Raw genomic sequence first — 12,311 nt, 5'->3', positions numbered from 1 at the left:
GGCCTGTTTGGGAGACTTGGGCTTTTGTAGAGCGCGTTTGCACGTGTACGAGCACGAGCGTGCGCACGTGTACGAGCACGAGGCCTACGGCGGTTCTGAGGTCATTTCCTGTGCGCCTGTTGGGACGTAGAAAAAAGAAGGAGGGACCATGCGCGGACATTTCAAACAATGGCAGCGAAAGGTTCACGTTGGTGTGATGCGGAGGTGGAGTGTTTACTGCAGATTTGGTCGATGAAAAGATTAAAAAACTACGGAAAGTCTACGGAAAGATTTGAGAACAAAGCCACGCATCGCCATGACGTCATCAATGCGTGGGACGTGTTACGGCGTGATGACGTATAGGCAGCAAGAAGCATTCCCCGAGGCCCAGGTAGTGTGAGTACAAACGGGCCTGGAGGGGGGGACAAGGACCCTAAAGCACGGGGCGGGGTGCGGAAGGACAGTGTGAGTGCGGCGCCCTTAGTATAACCTTGAAGAACCAAGAATCTTCATAAAGCAAGTGACGGTGGTTTTGTTAATGGTCCTTTGCTTTGTGAAGACAGGGCTTGATTTATGATAATAACGCGTACCATCGCTTTTTTCTTTACCTTCTGAAGGGAAGAATGTGAAGCGCTCCATACACGGGATGGGTCAGATGATGTCCACCATGGTCCTCAACAGGAAGCAGTCCATATTTGGAGGCGCAGGAGCCAGAGGAGCGGGGGCGGGACTTGCGCTTGACGGACAGAGAGGCAGTAAAGACAGTATTGAGAAGATGGACCTGACAGTGATGGACACTAAGCTGAAGATACTGGAGATATTACAGGTATCTAATAACACTCATAACACTGACACTGAGGTCAATCAGCCTGTCCCTGTCGGGGTCACGAGGGGCTGGAGCCAATCCCAGCTGACATCTGGCGTGAGGCGGGGTCCACCCTGGACAGGACGCCAGTCTATCACAGGACACATAGAGACGAACAGAGACAGACAACCATTCACACCTATGGGTGATTTAGAGTCATCAATGAACCGAACACCTGCACGTCTTTGGACTGTGGGAGGAAACCGGAGAACCCGGAGAAAACCCACGCAGACACGACAGTGCTAACCACTACACCCCTGTGTAGCCTCATATGCTACATATGCTACTATATGTATATTGTATGATAGTGGTAATATTACAGGCAACTAACATAACTTGTAACATAAAAGTGTCTTGCAGCTCTAACTCGACCCAACTCTGCTCTTCACCAGTTCATCCTCAACGTTCGACTCGACTACCGCCTCTCCTTCCTGCTGTCCGTGTTTAAGAAGGAGTTTGTGGATGTTTATCCCATGGCCGATGCGGACGCCACCACTAATATGGAGCATGCAGGTGCACACGCAGAGCCAACGGAAACACACTCCTTCAGTGCCGTCTTTCTACTTCTAACACACATAAAGAAGAATATAGAAAGTAACAACGTTGCTTCTGAATGAGCTGCCCTCTCTGCCGGGTCTGTACTGAGAAAGAGATTTTACTCCCAGCAAGATAAATGATACATTTTTTCACAATATAATTACTTTTTACAAATGTATATGTGTGTATATACAGTATATGTGCACCGTATTGTCCGCATTATAAGGCGCATAGAACAGACGCTACAGTCGAGGCTGGGGTCACGTTAAGGACCGCCTCTAAATTCATTGATGTTAAGTTGGCGTGCTAGTTTGAGTAGCATCCAGCTGCAGACCCGGAGCACAAGCCCCTGACTTGAAAACAAAACTTTTGCGTCACTTCCGTCAAGCAAGGGGCTTGTGACAAGTGAGGGGCTTGTGTCAAGTGAGGGGCTTGTGCTCCGGGTCTGCAGCTGGACAGTATCGTGCTAGCGCTGTTGCCTTCAGTGGAACAGTGATTGTACGGACTCTTCTACTTGCTGCTCTCTGTTCAACAACCCACTGTTGGAGTTTGTCCTCCAGCTGCAGCCGTCTCGCTCTGTTCCCTCTGAACTCTGTTTAGTCTTCTTTACTTGGCGCAGGTCGTCTTGCTGCTTCCTCCACTTCGGCACCATTGATTGGTTCATGTTCAACTCTCTGGCTGCGGCTCTATTCCCGTGTTCTGCTGCGTGACTAATGGCCTTGAGTGTAAACTCTGCGTCGTAAGCGTGTCTCTTAACAGGAGCCATTTTGGGCTCTTTACACAAACACACACATGGAAATGAAACGGCACGCTTCACACAGTCGTATATCTCAACATGCACCGCGCGTTACTTCTTCTACGGGGGAAAATAGAGTCGGCGGCTGCTCACCGTAGTTGGAGACCTGTTGTGGCTCAATATTGGTCCATATATAAGGAGCACCGGATTATAAGGCGCACTGTCGGCTTTGGAGACATTTGAAGGTTTTTAGGTGCAACTTAGAGTGCGGAGAACACGGTACATGTTATCTACCACAACACACATCCCGCAGACTTTGGTAAATGGTGTCTGTTGTTACTTCTCCCAATGCTTCCAGACGTCCCAGTCACCATGGAAACGACAGGTAGAAAAGTAAAACTTGACAGTTTTCATTCTAGGGTGATCGCTTACACCGCATTTCCCCAGTTTACCTCAACTTCATGTTTCTTAACATATACCCTTTTAAATGTGCTCCATGTTTTTACTGACAAATGAACTTTAGTGCGTTTGTAGATAGTCTCAAACTAAATGACTTTTTGTGAATTCACTCCTGTTGTTTATTCACCTTTTGTGTGTTTGTCCCTTCTCAGCCACCATCAACCTGCAGCACATTGGGGAGCAGGCAGAGGCTATGTTTGGAGTCGGGTATGTTAGGCTGTACATGTGCATGTTACATCTAAACTTACATAATCATTCATTAAACCCTGCTTCACTACTGAAAGAAGCAGATAAACAGTGTGTGTAGATAATAAATATGTTGTGTGTGCGTGTGTGTGTACGCAGTAAGGGGAACAGTATCCTGGAGGTGGACGATGAAGGCGGTCGCATGTTCCTGCGCGTGCTGATCCACCTCACCATGCACGACTACCCTCCTCTGGTGTCTGGAGCCCTGCAGCTGCTCTTCAGACACTTCAGCCAGAGACAGGAAGTGCTGCACACCTTCAAACAGGTGCACAGAAGGAAAAGCGGACACGTCGTTAGGGCTGCAAAGGAGCCAAAAACCAATATGTAACGCTTTAGCTAGTGGTAGCTAGCATTCATCCATAACCTAACAAATTAATCAGATTTATGAACTATGTCTAAGGTATTTTCCCCCCAATCTCAGTGGCCCTCATTTATCAATCTTGCGTGAAAACGGGCGCAGATCTGAGCGCAGAATTGGTCGTAGGACAGGACCCACGTGTGATCTATGAAACATTGGTATCAGACCAATCTCAGCGTACGAATGAGCGGGCCTTGATAAATGCAGCGGCTGAATTTGATCGTCATTAACATGTTACGCCCTTAAATATTCCTGGTTCGGAGGCCTCGCAGGAATACAACGGTCCGACGCTGCATACCTGTCCGCTCAGGGTATAAGTACTGATCCAGGTGATCAGCGTAACAGGCTGCAGCTTGGGGGGAACGCCTACCGGACACCTACCATCGTCATGATCCCGAGGTATTTGAGCTCCTTCACTCAGGACTCATTCCCTACCCGGAGTAAGCAATTCACCGGTTTCCTGCTGAGAGCCATGGCCTCAGGTTTAGAGGTTTCACACTCGGCCGCGAACCGATCCAGTGAGTGCTGAAGGTCACTGACCGACCCCATTGTTCCAAAGATGCTCATCTGAACCCTCCCAAATTGTTCCTCTTCGCCTCCGCAGGTCCAGTTGCTGATCTCGGCTCAGGATGTGGAGAACTACAAGCTGATAAAGGCGGATCTGGATCGACTCCGAACGCTGGTGGAGAAATCTGAACTGTGGGTGGAGAAGAAGAACTCAGGTGGAGGCGACGGGAAGAAAGACAAAAAAGACAAGAAGGAGAAAGCAGAGGTGGGGAGCAAACGCAGCATTATCTACATTTTTGATCGCTATTACCGTAATATTGAATCAGTGAAAGGGTAAAATGACCACTGGAGGGGTTAAATGCCCAGTATGTTGTGGAGTATTAAGGGAGCTAAGTTATAAGTTGGACATTTGTCCTCTTGCTTAAAGCCCCTTTCCCCCATTTTGTCTTTTTAAGAGGAGTCACAAAGTGTTCATCATGTGATTTTCTAGCATATTTTTACAAATCAGATCTTACTGTTTTCTTAATTTGCACAGAATCTAAATCACTTATTACATTTACCTTTATCCTTTTCTTAGTTTTAGACTTTACAATTATTTTAAAGTCACTGTTGCCGAGCATCTTATCACTTATAGATTTCATGGTGAGCGTATAAATCGTTATTAAGGCTGAGAAGTGTTAGTGTTTTAGAAATATTAAGTCTTCTAATTAATGAATTTCGTTCACCAAAATCGACCTGAAGTTGGAGACAGAATAAAATGTTTTTATAAAAGTTCATATGAGGAGGCGGTGGACAGTGCAGTATCATCAGCATACAGCTTTAGATTAAGAGTTCATACAGAGAGTTGAGTCCTACGGTACTTCACTAACTAACGTGAATGAACTAACATACTTATAAACTAACTAGCTAACTAATCAACTAACCAACCAACTAACCAACCAACTAGCTAACCAACCAACTAACCAACCAACCAATTAACTAACCAAATGGCTAACTAATTAATTAACTAACCAACCAACTGGCTAACTAATTAATAAACTGACTAACTAATGAACTCACATACTTACAAACTAACTAACCAACCAACTGGCTAACCAACCAACTCAACAACCAACTTACCAACCAACTTGCTAAATAATTAATAAACTAACCAACTAACCAACCAACTTACCAACCAACTTGCTAAATAATTAATAAACTAACCAACTAACCAACCAAATAACCAACCAACTGGCTAACTAATGAACTAACGTACTTACAAACTAACTAACCAACCAACTGGCTAACTAATTAATAAACTAGCTAACCAACCAACTAACCAACCAACTAACCAACCAACTGGCTAACTAATTAATTAACTTAACTAACTATCTAACTCAAAGTCACTACTTAAACCAGCACAATAACCATTTTGTTGATCATTTAACATTAATTGCTAATCAGAATATTAGTCAAAACTACTAAACCGAAACTAAAAACATGTTTTTGAACCTTTGCATCCTGGTTCTTTTCACTTACTCACTGGACTTGTACGTTGGTGTGGGGCTTGCTGATGTCTCGGAGGGCTAAAGTGAAACTACGTGGTCCTGGGGTCAGATTTGGCTTTGGGTTTTTGGTTGCATGCATCGCCTCCCTCTCTCTATTGTCTCTGTGAAATAAAAGCATTTTTATCTTTGTCATCCATCTTGTACACACGTATCCAGACGGCTGTGTTCTGGCAAACGCTACCGTGATGATGAGATAGTTGCATTTGTCGTCGGCATAGAGTCAGACGTTGTGTTCATGTTAGTCGATATCTCTAACCAGTCACTGGCGAGTGATGTATCCGTCCTTTTTTCATCATTTTTATCGGACATGGAAGTTGTTGTTGCAGCGTTTTACATGATAATCAAAGCAGTTTACTGAATAGTTGCTATGTCTGTAAATGAACTACTTCTTGACACCTTATGCGCTAGGTTTTCCGTGTCTATTTCGCTCGCTAGATCTTGCTCGGTAGCTACGTAGGAAGATGACGTCCCCACGATTCAAGAAGTTTTGTTTATCCCGAGGGAAATGATTGTGCAACAGTTTCAATACAAAGATGGGAAAGGATCAGAGTAACAATAAGCTAACACAGGGATGTCAAAGTCAAACACATCAGAGGGCCAAAAAACCATATTTGCTCCAAGCCGAGGGCCGGACTGGTTCAATGTTTATTAAAACATATTAAAATGATGCATTTAACCTGTTGAACCAACCTAACACAGTGTAACGTATTATATTTAATAATTAAATTAATAATCCATTATTTTCTTATGACTTTAGTTATTTCAAGGAAAACATTTTTAACAGGCAAACAGCAAAAAATGTCCTTCAAAATAAAGAACATGTTCCTTAATATCAAGATAAAGACGCACAGCTTTGTGAACATGTGCTTGAAACACCCTGAATGCTGATGAATAATGAAGCCGAGGCAGTACCACTTGCGTCGCTGCAGTGAGTTCGCAGGCTACCGTTGCATTGTGGGTAATGTAGTTTTGGTGTGTGAAAAACACGCACCAGTGGCGTGCGGCCCGGTTCTAATACCAATCAAATATCATCCCGGGGGCCAAGATCATTCATACAGAATATGAATGATACCAGATCTGGTCCGCGGGCCTTGACTTTGACACCCATGAGCTAACATAATCAAATAAAATAAAGCTAAGATAAAATACATCAAACATTAACTAAATGTGACAGAGTGCAACAGACATTGTGGTTAAATGTAGGTTTATACAATATACAACAACACGCAGCGTGCAGTTTGTATTGTTGTATATTGTTTAAACCTACGCTTAACCACAATGTCTGTTTTCAAGACCTCTTGCTACGTCTGTAAATGAGCTACTTCTTGTCACTTTTTGCGCTAGTTTTTCCGTGTCTATTTCGCTCGCTAGATCTTGCTCAGTAGCTACGTAGGAAGGTGACGTCACCACGATTATTCCCGCCAAAAAAAATCTAATTTTCATTGTTTTTCAAGACCTTTTTGAATTGCTGAACAAAGTGGAAATATAGGCAGCGACTCAGAGGTTTGAGTCAGACGCAGAAAATTCAAAAGACTCTAAAACTGCTGTCTCATGAAGCCCAAGACAAGTTGTGGCATCATGGACGATACATTTTTGCGACCAGCTACTTAAATATCAGGAGGCAATAGGTTGTTTTTGTGTGTGTGTGTGTGTGTGTGTGTGTGTGTGTGTGTGTGTGTGTGTGTGCAGGAAGTCCTTTATCTATAATAAATCGTGGCGTTATTTCATTTATATTTAGCTGCAATCCGTAGTTCATTTGTAACCTCCGATTTCATTCATTCATCTTCAACCGCTTGTCCCTGTCGGGGTCGCGGGGGGCTGGAGCCGATCTCAGCTGACATCGGGCGTGAGGCGGGGTCCACCCTGGACAGGACGCCAGTCTAGTTAAAACGAAAGTCTCTGGGTTCACAGAGGAGGTCCGCACGGCGTCAGTTTCTCCAACTGTCCGTTTCTGTGAGGCTCCGCGTCAAAACGCAGCACGCACATTTAAAACCACGCATATATGTGCTTATAATCGTAACTGTGTTAATGATTCAAGTGTATTTAATGTAGAACCATACCCGGACAGAACTGCATATGCTGTCTTACCCTCTGCATCCCACAGGGGGCGTCAGAGGACGCAACGCCCAAGAAGGAGAAGCTGGAGAAGGGCAACGAGAATTACCAGAAGGTCAAAGAGGTGAGGACTCTCGTGCACCTGTGCTTCTTCCAGTGATGCTCTTTGTTTGTGGTGTTTCTGTGTTTGTGCACTTCCAACACATCACCTGTCAATCAATCAGTCAATGTGGGGGCGGGGCTGTGATGTCTCTGTATCCTGTGCTCTTGTCTTAACCTCCTCAGAGATGGTGGCTTTCACTGCACACGATTATTACATTCAACTATGTTTCACGCGCAAATGTTTCAAATGTAAATAAAGAGAAAAATTAAAAGGATAGGTTCAGATATTTTTTTAAACTATTGATGATCAAATACTTGCACGCCACAGAGTGTGTCCGTTGAAAGAGTTGTTGGTGCGTCCAATCATAACTTCTACTTACGGCTCTGAAGAAATCTCTCTAACACGACTGCAGGATGCAATCCACAGTCACACACACATGCTAAAGTTCTGCCAATCGTCTGATTGATTTTGGCGTCCAAGGGTTAAAATTGTTGCCACTATGGGCGCACTCACACTGTCCGTGCGTCCCGCGCCCCGTGCTTTAGGCCCCCGCTGCTCCGATTCTCCGGCCAAACTCACGCTCCATTGTCCCCTCACTCGCTTTTAAATTGCTTTTAAATAATTAAGACATGGTTTCCAGCATCATTTCCCCAATTTCTTTATCATTTATCGTACGATTTCCCCGTGAATTTGTTCTGCGATCACCAAATATATTGTACATTTATATTGTTTTCCCACAGTATCCAAAAGTTGTATCACAGTATTTTTACCACAGCAAAACAAACTTGTATCATCTGAAAATGAAATACATTTAAGCATAGTACCTCGGGATCATGTTCACGAGTGAGGGGACGATGGAGCGTGAGTTTGGCCGGAGAATCGGAGCAGCGGGGGCGGAGCTGCAGTCGCTCTACCGCACCGTTGTGATGAAAAGAGAGCTGAGGAAGACAAAGCTCTGGATCTACCGCTCAGTCCTGGTTCCTACCCTCACCTGTGGTCATGAAAGCTGGGTCAGGACCCAAAGAACCAGGTCCAGGTCAGGACCCAAAGAACCAGGTCCAGGTCCAAGCGTGTGAACTGTGTTTCCTCAGGAGGGGGTCTGGAGTCTCCCTTAGAGAGAGGGGGAGAAGTTCAGCATCCGTGAGGAACTCGGAGTAGAGCCGCTGCTCCTTTGCGTTGAAAGGAGCCAGTTGAGGTGGTTCAGGATCATCTGGTAAGGATGAACCCTGGGCGCCTCCCTAGGGAGGTGTTCCAGGCACGTCCAGCTGGGAGGAGGCCTCGGGGAAGACCCAGGACCAGGTGGAGAGATTAGATCTCCACACTGGCCTGGGAACGCCTCAGGATCCCCCAGTTAGAGCTGGTTAATGTGGCCCGGGAAAGGGAAGTTTGGGGTCCCCAGGGCTGAAGATGAGCTAAAACAAATCTAATTTACAATATGTATAAAATAAGCAACAGTGGGCCTAACACTGAGCCTTGGGGGACCCCAAAAGTAACCTTCAATATTTGAATTTGAGTTTATTCACACGTACTGACGCCTGTTCTCACGGTAACTACACATATTTTCTTCCATACAGTTGTGTTTTAACAGTAAATGAACAGATTCAAGTGAGAAATGAAGCTTTATTTTGTATATTGTGCATTAAACAAAGCGTTGCAGTGGAAACTTTCACAGTTATTTAACTTTGTGAATGAGAAATTGTTCCTTTCTAAGTCCGTAGGTTTGTTCTTTGGAGCGCCGTTAATGTAAATGTTAATAATATAAACTTAAAGCTGCAGCAGCTTCATGAAGTGTCCACCTCCCCGTGTGCACCTCCCCGTGTCCACCTCCCCGTCCACCTCCCTGTGCACCTCCCTGTGTCCACCTCCCCGTCTCCACCTCCCCGTCTCCACCTCCCCGTGTCCACCTCCCCGTGTCCACCTCCCCGTGTCCACCTCCCCGTCTCCACCTCCCCGTCTCCACCTCCGTGTGCACCTCCTTGTGCACCACCTCCCTGTGTCCACCTCCCCGTGTCCACCTCCCCGTGTCCACCTCCCCGTGTCCACCTCCTTGTGCACCACCTCCCCGTGTCCACCTCCCCGTGTCCACCTCCCCGTGTCCACCTCCCCGTGTCCACCTCCCTGTGTCCACCTCCCCGTGTCCACCTCCCCGTGTCCACCCCCCCGTGTACACCTCCCCGTGTCCACCTCCATGTGTCCACCACCCCGTGTCCACCTCCCCGTGACCACCTCCCTGTGTCCACCTCCTCGTGTCCACCTCCCTGTGTCCGACTCCCCGTGTCCACCTCCCTGTGTCCACCTCCCCGTGTCCACCTCCCCGTGTCCACCTTCCTGTGCACCACCTCCCCATGTCCACCCCCCCGTGTCCACCCTCTCTTCTCCGTAGATCCTGGAGAGGTTGAATAAGATGTGCAGCACTGGGGTCTGGAAGAAGCAGCAGAGGCTGTTGAAGAACATGGGCGCTCATAAAGTGATGCTGGACCTGCTGCAGGTGTCCTACGACCAGGTAGGACCGGACACCGCCAAAATAAAAGCCTAGATTATGATTAGAGGCTCTGTACTGTAAATGTGACTGAGCTCTCTGTGTCCGTCCGTCCGTCTGTGTGCAGAACGATGTGAAGATGCTGGAGATCATCAGGTTCACTCACCTGTTCCTGCAGAAGTTCTGCACGGGGAACCAGGAGAACCAGGCCCTGCTGCACAAGAACCTCAGCCTCTTCCTCAACCCGGGGGTACGCAGCTCTACTGACGCCACTTAAAGCTGCATGCTCTCTAATGTTCACTTAAAGCTGCATTCTCTCTAATGTCCAGCAGGAGGAGACTCCACTTAAAGCTGCATTCTCTCTAATGTCCAGCAGGGGGAGACTCCACTTAAAGCTGCATTCTCTCTAATGTCCAGCAGGAGGAGACTCCACTTAAAGCTGCATTCTCTCTAATGTCCAGCAGGGGGAGACTCCACTTAAAGCTGCATTCTCTCTAATGTCCAGCAGGAGGAGACTCCACTTAAAGCTGCATTCTCTCTAATGTCCAGCAGGAGGAGACTCCACTTAAAGCTGCATTCTCTCTAATGTCCAGCAGGAGGAGACTCCACTTAAAGCTGCATTCTCTCTAATGTCCAGCAGGAGGAGACTCCACTTAAAGCTGCATTCTCTCTAATGTCCAGCAGGAGGAGACCCCACTTAAAGCTGCATTCTCTCTAATGTCCAGCAGGAGGAGACTCCACTTAAAGCTGCATTCTCTCTAATGTCCAGCAGGAGGAGACTCCACTTAAAGCTGCATTCTCTCTAATGTCCAGCAGGAGGAGACTGCACTTAAAGCTGCATTCTCTCTAATGTCCACTTAAAGCTGCGATCTCTCTAATGTCTCTGACTCCCTCCGTAGCTGCTGGAGGCGGAGACGGTGCAGCACATCTTCTGTAACAACTACCAGCTGTGCAGCGAGATCTCCGAGAGCGTCCTGCAGCACTTCATCCACTGTCTGGCGACGCACGGACGCCACGTCCAGTACCTCAACTTCCTCCACACCATCATCAAGGCCGAGGGCAAGTACGTCAAGAAGTGTCAGGACATGATCATGACCGAGGTGAGGACGAGGACGAGGTCGACTCGACGCGACATGTTCCCGTGTGTTTGTTGGTGTGCGTGTCGACGTGACGCCGTTGTTTCTCCGTAGTTAACCAACGCCGGTGAGGACGTGGTCGTCTTCTACAACGACAAGGCGTCCTTCAACGTCATGCTGGAGCTGATGGCCGAGAGCAGGGAGGGGGTCGGCGAGAGCAGCCCGCTCAGGTAACCATGGCAACGGTGTACCCTCAGTGAAACACAGTGATGGAGGAAGTGTTCAGGTCGTTTACTGCAGTAAAAGTACCAAAAACACACACGGACAATACGCATTCAAAGACCTTACTGAAGTAAAAGTGTGTTACAGCTGCTTTAAAGTATTTCAAGTATTCTCCGCACTATAAGTTGCACCTAAAAACCTTCAAATGTCTCAGAAGCCGACAGTGCGCCTTATAATCCAGTGCTCCTTATATATGGACCAATATTGAGCCACAACAGGTCTCCAACTACGGTGAGCAGCCGCCGACTCTATTTTCCCCCGTAGAAGAAGTAACGCGCGGTGCATGTTGAGATATACGACTGTGTGAAGCGTGCCGTTTCATTTCCATGTGTGTGTTTGTGTAAAGAGCCCAAAATGGCTCCTGTTAAGAGACACGCTTACGACGCAGAGTTCAGACTCAAGGCCATTAGTCACGCAGTAGAACACGGGAATAGAGCAGCAGCCAGAGAGTGGAACATGAACCAATCAATGGTGCCGAAGTGGAGGAAGCAACAAGACGACCTGCGCCAAGTAAAGAAGACCAAACAGAGTTTAGAGGGAACAGAGCGAGACGGCTGCAGCTGGAGGACAAACTCCAACAGTGGGTTGTTGAACAGAGAGCAGCAAGTAGAAGTGTCCGTACGATCACTGTTCCACTGAAGGCAACAGCGCTAGCACGCTAACTTAGCATCAATGGGTTTAGAGGCGGTCCTTAACGTGACCCCAGCCTCGACTGTAGCGTCTGTTCTATGCTCCTTATAGTGAGGAAAATACGGTAAATGTGCAACGATATGTAGTAAATATATTCAGGGTCAAATGTTCCTGTTATATTTTTATTTTTGTGGATTAATTTTCTTGATGCATTAATTTACTTTTTCCGTCCTGTCCTGGGAAAACTGTGTGTCTCCACATGTCCAGAGTTTTATTATTATTATTATTATTATTATTATTAATAATAAATTCTATGTCAAAAACTTTTTAAAAGAAATTTTACGTTTTTTCTGAAATATCACGACTTTAAAAAAAATATACGACAACTTTTAAAATATATATATTAAACTTTTTTCTTTAAATATTACAACGTTTTATAAAGAAATTACAAC

General features: G+C 46.3%; 1 protein-coding gene across 2 annotated transcripts in view; it reads left to right on the top strand.

Annotated features, from left to right (window-relative positions):
* Positions 1 to 12,311, top strand: part of itpr3 (inositol 1,4,5-trisphosphate receptor, type 3) — a 71,327-nt gene that overhangs the window by 39,835 nt on the left and 19,181 nt on the right. The window contains exons 23-32 of one of the 2 annotated variants that reach the window (XM_083919993.1): positions 597 to 805; positions 1,237 to 1,357; positions 2,729 to 2,783; positions 2,922 to 3,087; positions 3,785 to 3,952; positions 7,339 to 7,413; positions 9,776 to 9,895; positions 9,999 to 10,121; positions 10,771 to 10,971; positions 11,062 to 11,177. In XM_083919993.1, the coding sequence (XP_083776119.1) occupies positions 597 to 805; positions 1,237 to 1,357; positions 2,729 to 2,783; positions 2,922 to 3,087; positions 3,785 to 3,952; positions 7,339 to 7,413; positions 9,776 to 9,895; positions 9,999 to 10,121; positions 10,771 to 10,971; positions 11,062 to 11,177 (1,354 nt within the window). The remainder of the gene's footprint in view (positions 1 to 596; positions 806 to 1,236; positions 1,358 to 2,728; positions 2,784 to 2,921; positions 3,088 to 3,784; positions 3,953 to 7,338; positions 7,414 to 9,775; positions 9,896 to 9,998; positions 10,122 to 10,770; positions 10,972 to 11,061; positions 11,178 to 12,311) is intronic. The other variant, XM_083919994.1, reaches the window with a different exon arrangement.

Source organism: Echiichthys vipera (assembly GCF_963691815.1).
Source record: "Echiichthys vipera genome assembly, chromosome: 9".
NCBI classification, from domain to species: Eukaryota; Metazoa; Chordata; class Actinopteri; order Perciformes; family Trachinidae; genus Echiichthys; species Echiichthys vipera.
This window is presented reverse-complemented; position numbering and strand designations above follow the sequence as displayed.